The following is an 11,685-nucleotide window of genomic DNA, read 5'->3' on the forward strand; positions in this document are numbered from 1 at the left end:
GCCAATAGACATCAACTTAAGCCGTCACCTAGGCAAAAAACTAAATCACCTTGGTATAATTTTCTCATTCGTCACTGACTGTTTAAAGTCCTCCCACCTACCAGAAAAGTTGACAACTTAATCTGGAATTGAGGATGAGTCTGTGCATTATGCTTAGACAGCAAAAAACATTTTCATTTACTGTTAAGCAATGCAATTGTAATTGTCTTACAAACCCTTTAAACCTGTTACACCTGTGTGTGTTACATGTGCTTCACAGGACAGATTAATTCAAATGAAAGTAACGCATTTCACAATGTCTTACTTACTGCTAGGCTATGCAATTTTCAGTTTCAGTTTCAGACAAAGGGCAATCCAAAGTGCTTTACATTAGGCAAAACATACCTACTTAAATTTGTAAGATGAGATGCCCTAAATTCAATAAAGGAAATAAAAGCACATTAGAGAAATGAATCAATCAAAGGCCCAGGAGAGGAGAGCAGAGGATTTATTAGATTTAAAATTGACTAAAGTTGGTCAGGAAGTTGGTTACAACGATGTTCAGCACAGTAGCTAAAAACAGCTTTACCCTCCTAAGGATCTAAGAGACCTGATTGGTATATATTCATGTTTTAAACAACCTTCATGGGTACATGAGGTCCCTAAGTTAGTGCTTTATTAAAGGCAGGTGCACTGGAGGTCCCTAAGTTAGTGCTTTATTAAAAGCAGGTGCACTGGAAAACTTAACTAGTCACAGAAAAACATATAAACTGCCATTAATTAAAAGAACAAATTGATGTTGGTCCAGGTCCTGTTTGTTGCCACTTTATAAAAGTATCTTGATAGACATCTAGCCCATTTCAAATAAAACAAGTTGAATTGATAATGCATCAAGTTTAGATCATATGTGTGCACAATCTTTTGACTAGCAGTATTAATGGTTGAATGTAGCCACCATTGGACGAAGTAGAACATCACCGTTTGTGGAGATAGAGATGGGCAGGCTGAGGAGAAAAAAGAGACAGAGTGCTCCATGCTTGGTGGATAGATGAAGAAGAGTGAGCAAAAGGCAAATTAATCAAAGGACATCAAAGGCAAACGGATTGAGGGAGCGAAGGAATGAAAGAGTGCCGCCCGTTTGTCCCATGCTGTTCCCGCTTCGCTCCGCCTGAGCCTGCTCTCAGATCTCAGGGCCATTGTGTTGCACGGGTGCATGGAGGGGGCTGGGGCACAATGCACACAACAAAACATACACACGCACACGCACACACACACACACACACACACACACACACACACACTAACAAACGTCTGAAAGCAAGGCTTGGAAAGGAAGAAATAAATTTTTTTTGTCTTACTCTGCCTCCTCACCCTCTTTTTTTCTCCCTCAAGCCTGTTTTGGATTATTATCCTTGCATATGTTTTGGTTGCTTGCAGTTTCTTCACCATGAAAGTATTTGAATTAACCAGAGTTGACTGCACAAACTTTGAGTGAAACATCAACACACAGTCACACACTCTCTAACACGTACTGTATGTTGTTGTCAGTGTGAACTCAGTGCTGGCTTGTGGCAGCAGTGGACTGCTCTCTTTGATAATGTCCTGCTAGATTCGGCCGCCACTCTTTTTATCGTTCAGCCATTTAGTTGGCTCAAAGTTGACTCCAATTTGTGTTTCTCGTTTGGGTTTCTGGTCGGCAAAGCCTCCTTTCTGTATCCATGTAGACTGTGACTGTGACCATGCCCCTGTCTGTTGACTGTAATGCACAGAACATTTTGTTGATATCAGTTTTATTACCAGATCACTCTCTGCAAAAATGTTTACCATCCAATGTGGTAGCATACTGTAACAGAAATATGTGCAGTGAATGCCTTAGAATTTAATACTAAGAATCACACCTGGCTTTTGTGTTGTGGAGGGGAAAAATGTGTCCTTAAATAAGAAGATGCTTTTACAGTGTTATAGTGGCAGGATCTGGACTAAGCAAACTTGTATGTCTGATTTTGACGCATTACATATTGGCATATCTTGCATCCTCCAGCACACACACACAACACACTGTTTTGATTCAGTAAACAGTGACTATACAACATGAATTTCACCTTGAATGCCCATAAGTTTTAAAATATATTTTTACTTTGTCTCTCCTCCTAAATCTCAATTCCTCTGCATACATAACATTTATTTAGTGAAGTTGATATGAGATCTTAGCTTTTAGTTACATTCAACATTATTAAAACGGGGTGGTCATAATGCTTTACACATGATATTTTTCCAGAAGTAGATATATCTCACATAATGTTATTGTTTGAGCTGTAAAAAGATGACGACCCACAGTAACTACACACCTTTATCTTTTTCAAATGTAAAGATTTAGACACATTATGAGCTCATGTGTTCTGTGGCACTTTTACTTTTTCTATTAAAACTTTATAACTATGTTATTCAATCAGAAGGATATACTATACCTTCCTGATTAAATCAACATTTTTTCTGAAAGTCAGTATATCAGTTTTACTTGTGTTTCAACAGGTGCAGTGACCAGACACAACCAAAACTTTTGACAATGAATGCAAGAAGCTAAAAAACAAAAAAGTTTTCATTTGTTCAATGAATGATTTCTTTTGGAATAAAAACACATCATGCTCATAACGCACTTTTTTTTTTTACTGTATCTTTATGTAACAAAAGTAAAGTTCAGCAGAGAAAGACAAAAGTGATGTGAACTGACAATATTTTAATGGGGGGGATAAAAGACTGTAAGTGATCAATGGAGGCGGCGGCCAAGTGATGCCCGGGGGACGGCTTTGATGTGAGCATCCTCAGAGGGACGCCGGGGACAATGCTCTCTTTGAGGGGCATGCAGAATGGCAGACACTTCCCTCTCTCTCTTTTGCTCTCTCACACTCTGTCACTCAACCTCCCTCCATCTCCTCCTCGCTCCGCTCACACTGTGACTCTTCGGTTCAGACGTCTCTCTCGCTCTACATTCCTCTCCCCCAGTGTCACATCAGCCCATATCCTTATCTGCATAGCGTTCTCCCTCTTCCTCTCACATTAATTAATTCAAACAACACCCCCTTTCCTGCCGCCCAGCCAATCACTCCGCCTTCCCCTTCTCCCCCCCTCCCTATGTGCATCTCTCTCTCCCTCCCTCTGTCTCTTTTCATAGAACCAAACCTCTTTGTAATGTCCAGCCTTGGCAAGTTGCACCCGATTTGCTGTCACAGTCTTAATGAATTCATCTGTTTGTGTATTGGCCATGGGAGCATTTCTCCCTCCCTCTCCCTCTCTCTTTCCTATCCTCACCCCCTCCCTCTTACTGGTGTTCCCCTGGGGACTCTATATATACCAGGGACCACTCCAGGCACCTATTGTTCCTCTAAGTAAACTTACAGACAGATGCCCTGCACCACAGTGTGGGAGAGAGTCCAAAGAATCAGGAGGAGGGAGCCAGTTAAGGATTGCAGAGAGCAGCCAGACAACAAGGACCTGGAAACACTGCAGCCTAGCTTCAGCTCCAGCATCTCTGCATCCTCTTTGGTCGTTTGGCGTGTCTCCTGCCTGTCTGCTTGTTGTCACTGTGGAGTGGAGATCTGATGCTCTGACACCATGCTGCTGCTGATATCACTACTGCTTATGGGACTCGACTGCTTGCCCTTGGGAGCCCCGACAGGTCGAGAGGTCTACAGGATGCCCCAGAGTGCACTCAAAGGTAATTTTTCTAAACTTACACAAGTTGTGTATTGTTTTTTTTCAATTATGGTAATATATGTGAAGAGTAGTGACAATATTACCTATCATTGACAGTTATAGTTTGGAAATCTGATTGCTGCATTTTGCCGATATCCTGGTTGGGTGGAGCTAACTAATTTGAAATTACTTAAGGCTATACACAGCACTTTGAAATGTCTTATAGACTAATCTTTGTCTTTTTTTTATTTATTGCCTCATAGTGAGAACCCTGCAAACCAAATACTGGTGATGCTGTGATGCTTCAAAGGCATTAATATCGCTGTAGTGAGTTAAGCGGACAAAACATCTAGTGATACTTCCAATCCTGATGAGATAGCCAGTATTATTAGCTTAAAATTTAATTATATGCACACCTCTGGTGCGTGTTGATACTTTTTGGCCAAGCAGCTGACACATGTTTAAAGATGTAAGGAAGAAATACAGAAATGTTTTGTTTTGCTGTAGGCTTTACTTTGTTATTTAAGTTGGGAGATTGCTGATATTCTTGGATACATACAATATGCTTTAGTTTTTTACTGATGAGCAGCAGGTCCATAACATTAAAAGAAATAATACAACACATTTCATTAGACTGATTTCCAGCACTCATTTTCATACGTTTTGTTCTGTTATCAAAGCATCAAAGAATAGAAATATTATTATCAGTTGTGCGTTTTTGTCTGTAGCTTACATTTGTGTCATTTTTGCACTTTCTTGGACAGGCTTGTCAGAGAGCTACTGCAGAGAAACTTAACTCCTGCAGTAAAGCACAGTAGTGAGGGACCTCTGGTTGAAGTGCTGAGTACAGCAGAGCCTTCACACAAACGTCTGGTGATGGCAATGTGTGTTTAGAGTGTTTAGAACAAGGGGGCTTGGGGTCCCAGCCACCCCAGGGCTGCCAGCCTGTGCCCCTAGAGCCTGTCCCTGCCTGCCATCCTCTGCCAGCTCAGCCCTGGCCTTCTAATTAAGTCTTCAATCAGCATTGTTGTTGTTAGTGGCCTATCCTGTGATGTGGTGCGGCACAGAGGGGGGCTGCCGGGTCGGCGGCCTGATTGATGTGTGTCTGCAGAAGCCTCACCAGCGCGCTGAGCGTGAGCTAGCTTCCCTAACACGCTGCCAATGAGCTCAAAGAGCAGCATGAGAAAAACGGGGCTACTCACACACATACCAGAAAGCAGCACCAGTTTACACTAATGCTCACATATCCACGTAATGTTCGCACAGAAAACGACAGTGTTCCATGTAATGACCTAGATGTCCGTCCTATCTTGTTCAGAATTCAGTAAATGTACATGCATTCATCAAAAATCTATTACTCTGAAAAGTGTCCATTATGTGCTGGAGCCCAACCAGGCCACTACTGATGTTAATATTTATTTCATACACAAACGTTTTTTATTAGAATTCCTTACATTTGTTTATTAAGTAGTTGTTACCAAGATATTTACTGCCCAGGAGAGTCGTAATGGAGGCATTACCACAAACTTGTCTATGCTATTGTACTGCAATTTCGTGAATTGCCCGACATACACTATATCTGCATATCAGCCTGACCATTACAGTATATATCGTTCTGGCTCCTGTGTCTGTGTCTTCTTCTCTCTCATGATACCTCCTCTTCTTCTTCCCTAGCTTGTCTCACATTTTTGTCCTTTCTTTTCTATTTCTTCCTGTCCTCTCCTGCAGCTCTGTCTGATCGTGGCACCGTGGTTCTAGAGGCGGCCATGACTAGTGCCCTGTCCTCTCTCGAGCACGCATCATCTGAGAGAAGTCAGGCTGAAGCAGGCTGCCGAGGCTGTGCTCCCTGTTTGTTTCAGGACTGTGGACAGCTGTCTGGGTCCTGTTGTAAGTAAAATATTACGTTGTCCTCTATTACCAATAAATGCTTTCTCAGTACGTCCATAACTCTCCTTCTTACCCAACAGCGTCTCCTGCCAATGCCTTATCAGAACCCAGCTGTGATGTCATCAGTAAAGCCCAGAAGCTTCAGGATGAAGCTGAGCGGAGTTGGGCTCTGAGCCAGGCCTGTGCATACTATCAGCATCGCTGCCCACCTGCTGAACTGGACAAAGAGACCTGCATCAGGATCATGGGTGAGAGTTGCAGCGCCCGTGTCCTCCAGTGCAGCCTGCTTAACACAATGCAGAACCTGGAACCTGCTACACAGACGCATACACAGGGTGAGGGTATACGTGTATTCACAAAGAAGTATTCATGCATTCATACAGATAATCTCTGTCAGTGAAGAGGCGTGAGGCTCATTTGCAAAACTCCAGTATTCAACGTTTCTTTACAAAAAAAGCAGATTTTTCTGCAGTTTTTGAACCGTCGGTTTCTCTCTGTCCCAGCAGCAGTGTGTGGTCAGAGGTCGCCCACGGTGCAAAACATCACACAGCCTCGCTCGCGGATCGTGGGCGGCTCGCCTGCTCCTCCAGGCAGCTGGCCATGGCTGGTCAACCTCCAGCTAGATGGGGGCCTTATGTGTGGAGGGGTCCTGGTGGACAGCTCCTGGGTGGTCACTGCTGCTCATTGTTTTGCTGGGTGAGTGTGCATGTGTGCATCACTTTTTTTTTTCCCCCTGCAATTATAATAAGATCTTTGATTTTTCTTTGAGATTATTGCAGGTGTTTTTCTCTCTCTCACTCGCCCTCTCTCGTATTGTTCTGACCTCTGTAGCAGCCGAAGCGAGAGCTACTGGACAGCCGTGGTGGGCGAGTTTGACATCACGAAGGCTGACCCTGATGAGCAGCTTCTCAAAGTGAATCGCATCATCCCTCATCCTAAGGTAACAATCCAAAGTGTGGGATACAGTGTATATAGTGGGATAGGACTAGGCATAATATAGTATTATCTCTCCCATCACATATCCCTGGTCAAACAATCAAACAACCAGATCAGCCTGTCATTCTTTAACTCATTCAGTCGATCAAACGTTCTCCACCTCCTGCAGTTCAATCCAAAGACATTTAACAACGATATAGCCTTGGTGGAGCTGACGTCCCCAGTGGTCCTGTCCGGCCGTGTCACTCCAGTGTGTCTCCCCTCTGACATGGAGCCCCCTACTGGCAGTCCATGTCTGGTGGCAGGCTGGGGCTCCCTTTATGAGGGTGAGTGGGAGATAATTGTCATGGATTCTCACTTTAGAGTTATTCATAGCTTTGTTGTCTGCAAGCTAGCTTAAATGCTTTTTGTCACCTTTTTGAGAGAATATGTGCTGTTGATGAGGACTGTGAGTTAGCAAATTTGTCTAAATATTTGAACCTATTTATTAACAACATATATAAATATAATCTTTCTCTACAGATGGACCGTCTGCTGACGTGGTGATGGAGGCCAAGGTTCCCCTGCTGCCTCAGAGCACCTGTAAGAGTGCCCTTGGCAAAGAACTGGTCACCAATACTATGCTGTGTGCTGGCTATCTCTCTGGAGGCATAGACTCCTGTCAGGTGGGCACAACAACATTTTCTGAGTTAGTTACCTAGTTAGTTACCTTTATGTTTCTGACATGTTTTAGCAACACCCAAGCCATTTTCTGTAGCCAGATTACAGATAAGCTTCTTTTTTTTTTTAACTTTTGAGGGATTTTATGACACTTATAGGGAGATTCTGGAGGCCCGCTGATCTACCAGGATCGAATTTCAGGTCGGTTCCAGCTCTACGGCATTACCTCCTGGGGAGACGGCTGCGGAGAGAAGGGCAAGCCTGGGGTCTACACACGGGTGTCTGCTTTCTCCGACTGGATTCAGACTGAGATACAGAGTGAGTTTCAAGCAACAACAAACCACGGAAACTAAAATATTTCGACTCACAACATACGCCTGAATATTAATATTAAATCTTTGCAATACGATGTATCTTTTATTAGAGTCATTTGGAAGCAGGGAGCCAACATGTCCGGAGCTTCTAAAGACAACAGAAATGACGGAGGAGGAGCAGAGGTCCGAGTTCAGCTCTCTCTGTCGGTTCTATACCCTGACCTGCCCCCCTGGTCAGTCTGCCAGCGCTTGTAGCCGAATGGCCGAGGACAAGTGCCTCACCCGCTTTAAGAAATGTCGTGAGTACTCTTATTTAAAAGCTTAGCTTGACGGATGTAGAACAAAAACAAAATACACTACTTATGATTCATGTTGCTTTGAGGTGATGCTGTAGAGGTTTCTGATCTGTCGCTCACTCTCTGCCATCCAGAGTTGCGCTCGTTCCTACAAACCCTTTTGGACTTGCTCCAAAGGGCCGAGGACTACATCCGGGACAAAGTCGACTTGACCTTCTTCACCAAGACTTTGCCTCAGCTGGTGGAGCACATCTACAGCACAGCTTTCACTCACACTAGAGAGAGGAGGGATCTGGGCCTGAGCCATGGTCTCACACAGATTGAAGGTACATGATTGACAGAATTGTGTTTTTCCATTTTCTATCCGGGCTTAAAATGCATAGATAACCTACAGTAAACAATCATTCACTTCCTGTAGTGCTTTGCAGTATAACTTTCCCAGGTGCATTTCTTATACAGTATTAGGAAATAGTGTTGTTTTATTGGTCACTATTCTCACATGTGTTTTATTACATGTAGAACAGCTAGGTGGAGCTGTGGTGCCAACAGAGCAGGGTCCTTCTCCAGTTGCCCCAGCCTTATTCCGAGAGGTGGGGCCCTCAGTAGATGACTGGGAGAAATACCTGAGAAACATGGCTGAAGACCTGGACAAACAACACACTGACACATCCACAGACATCTCCTCCACACCAACAAGACAGGAGGACAACCTTTTCTTACAGGTACATTTCTAAAATGTCCAAATGCAAATGAGGTTGCTTCGTATTATATCACGTAATTAAATAACATTATCCCCAGCGCATTCTGTTTCTTTAATATTCAGAAAAGTTTACTATCTAAATCAGTGATGAGGTAGAGGTCAGTTTTATTGATTAAGTATGAATATTTGCCTTGCAATATCGATCATCATCATCATCCAACTCATCATTTTAGCTTGAGCATTCAACAGAGAGAAATTCGTAAAAGGTCAACACTGACCCATTTTGTGTTTGACTAAGGGGCATGACTTGGGACTTTGAAAGCCAAGATGGGATATGGGAAATGTAGGAAGCCAGTGATTGAAGATGTAGACATGGCAATTAATTACAATGTTTTGATGTGGATTTATTTGAAGCTGAACTTAATATCCAACTTTTTACACGTCATCTCCAGACAGAGGACTCCTCAGTACATCAGCTGGAGGGAGAATTTCAATCTGTTATCTCAGCTCTCCGCTCCAAACTGTACTCCAGAGCTGCTCCTCCCATCCTGCATTTGGATACAGTCTACCTCCAGGAGGATTCTCCCCCTTTAACTACGTCTTCCACTGGAGCACCAGTCCCCTCCTCCTCCCAGGAATCCCAGGAGCCTTGGTCACTTCTAACAGCCCTGATGAATGAATTTCAGAAATTAAGCACACAAGATGAAATTGTGACAGAAGATGTGCCACAAAGTCAAACTTCGTCCAGTAGCGACGCTTCTCCTGATGTCAAATGGGGCGCCACTTCTGAGGATTTTACTTTTGTGGAGAATGAAGAAGGAACAGAATTAAAATCTTCAGCGTTACCACTCCCAGAGCAGTCGACATCTGTCGTTCAGCCGGGCAATGAAGGTGCTCACACAGAGACGACCGCTGACCCCAGACAAGCTGTTTACAATGTAAAGACTTTTAGCCTTCACAGAAAATACAGGAGCCTTCTTCGCAAGAGGCAGATACCTGGGGCCGTTGTGAAAAGTATGTGCCACACCTACTAGTTTCTGACATCACGTTTATATGAAATACCTTCACAAAATAATCCATGTAATATTTGTTCATGGGTAAATGCTATTTCTCAAATGAAATGGTTTTGTTTGTTCCTGCAGTTTGTCCTGGAGTGAGAGAGTCCTCACAGCAAGTCAACCAGGTCAGAGACTCTTACAGCTGGGTCTTAAGCATCCCAAGCAAGAACCTACGCATGAATTTCCAAGAGGTAAATGAGCGTGTAAAATGGAGAAGTTAAGAGAAGTAAATATGCACTGGTAAAAAGAACATTTCTAATGTACTAATTTTCTCTCTCTCTCTCTCTCTCTCTCTCTCTCTCTCTCTCTCTCTCTCTCTTGTTGGGTCTCTTTTTTATTCAGGTGTTAGTTGATCTGAGCTCCAAGAACGATCGAGGACTTTACCAGGCACGAGTCAGAGCAGTAGTGGGCGGACGACCTTTGACCTTCTACAGTCTTGTGGGCCTAGAGAACGAGTCATTCTACCGCAGTGTGCCAAGAATCATCGCTTTGGCGCTGGAGGCACTGAAGACTTAACTTTATCATAACAGCAAGTGAGATGACATGAAAAATAAAAGACTGACTCTAAAGGAGACCTGTTTGCACCAGAAAAGCCTCGTCATGGGACAGAGAGACGCGCATATTTCGCACACTCACTCAAACTTTACTTCTTCTGCTGTCTCTTGTGAAAAAGCATTATTTTGTTTTCCCCCTATCTGAGAGCCTGACTTTGGCTCGAAATGAAAACACAACCATGAATGTATCAATCCAACTATAGCCCACCCATCATGCCACAGGATTTTTTTTTTATGTGGTTGTGGCCTTGTCTAACTTATGAATCTGTACAAAAATGATAAATTATTCATATTGTCTTTTGCAAAGGTTGAGCCTCTTGTGAAGCACACAGACTGTATATATTATTTGTATTATTACCTTATTCTTATCATATTTATTTGTATAGAGAAAAGCATTTGTATTTTTGTTAAAAAAATGAAAAGAAAATCTATATATAAATAAAATTAAAAGTTATTAATGCTAAGGCATGTTTGTGTTGAGTGTTGTGGTAATCTGTAGTCATCAAATTTCACGTTTGATGTGAGATATTCAAATTAGCTGACAGCAATGCTGCTAATCCTGCAGCATGTTGCTGCTGGTGCACAGCCGTTTTGCCGACACATACTCTCTCGAGTCAGGTGTCGATGCTGATTGGTTCCTCTTGTGACCCGAGATTGACCTAAATCCTCCAACCCTTTAAGGGTAAGCTTTCCCATCAACACTGCAGCTGCTGTCCTGTGCTGGCCAGTACCTCCCACCCCCTCCTGTCTTCACTCCTTATTTCCAGGACGGGGAATTGTAACTGGACACATAACTAAGCTGACCTTTAGAGTCTCTTATTGTCTGTCATGAGTCAAGGCATTGCGAGTAGAGACAACTGTTGCTTGAGGAAGTGACACCCTTGAGTTGCAGGCGCGGCCCGTCTTTGCTGCAGAATGTGTTTACTGTTATCCGCCCACTCTGGTTGCCAAGTCTCAGCCACTGTTTGATCGTGGTGATGATAGGCTGAATGAGCCCAAAAAAAACAAACAAAGTAAGTTCACAACTAATATCTGCCCAGTAATCTGTGGTAGTTTTCTGCCTGGTCCAAATGCTAAAAAAAGGGATATACAGAGATATGAGTGGAACAGCTGAGTAAACACTCACACGTACTTCTGTTGCAACTCCTGCCTCTGCCTGGAGTGTTTATGTGTATGTGATAAGTGTGCCAAATCATGGCAGGGACAAGTAATTGTGACGCACACACGCAGAGTAACGATACAGAGCCTGGCCAGTCATCACAGAGAGAGTGCTGTAAATGAACAAGACTTATCACCTGTTCTCTTGTCCACTGTACGGCTTATTTGAACTTTCTGGCTGGCAGACACGCACAATAATGCTGCTGTCTCCCTCTCTTTATCGTCTAATCTTCCTGTTGAGAACAGATTTGACAATGGCTTCAGGTGGAAAAAGCTAGCTTTTTATAGATCACTGATGTGCTAAATTCGCCGTCGCAGAATCCATGAGAGTTACTTTGTTCATGTGGACGTCTGAATGACAACAGCCAGGTGCACTGAACAGAGTTATAATACAGAGTGTGATTTGATGGTGTACCTTAACACTGGAGGGCAGCCATGCCCTGACTACAA

At 43.3% G+C, this 11,685-nt stretch overlaps 1 protein-coding gene across 3 annotated transcripts; it reads left to right on the forward strand.

Moving 5' to 3' along the window:
• The first annotated feature begins 3,337 nt into the window (after positions 1-3,337).
• prss56 (serine protease 56) lies at positions 3,338-10,459 on the forward strand. 3 transcript variants are annotated; one of them, XM_039814581.1, is made up of 14 exons: positions 3,338-3,694; positions 5,401-5,559; positions 5,640-5,894; positions 6,066-6,255; positions 6,391-6,499; positions 6,665-6,821; positions 7,018-7,160; positions 7,314-7,473; positions 7,580-7,768; positions 7,900-8,091; positions 8,285-8,487; positions 8,918-9,479; positions 9,608-9,714; positions 9,866-10,459. In XM_039814581.1, exons 1-14 carry the CDS (start codon positions 3,592-3,594, stop codon positions 10,037-10,039), a joined length of 2,703 nt encoding a protein of 900 aa, XP_039670515.1. In that variant the 5' UTR covers positions 3,338-3,591; the 3' UTR covers positions 10,040-10,459. The 3 variants fall into 3 exon arrangements, with proteins under 3 accessions (XP_039670515.1, XP_039670516.1, XP_039670517.1); XM_039814582.1 differs by having other exon boundaries at positions 5,640-5,807; positions 6,063-6,255; XM_039814583.1 differs by having other exon boundaries at positions 5,640-5,807.
• The last annotated feature ends 1,226 nt before the right edge of the window (positions 10,460-11,685 follow it).

The sequence above is a fragment of the Perca fluviatilis genome, chromosome 11 (assembly GCF_010015445.1).
Source record: "Perca fluviatilis chromosome 11, GENO_Pfluv_1.0, whole genome shotgun sequence".
Taxonomy (NCBI): domain Eukaryota; kingdom Metazoa; phylum Chordata; class Actinopteri; order Perciformes; family Percidae; genus Perca; species Perca fluviatilis.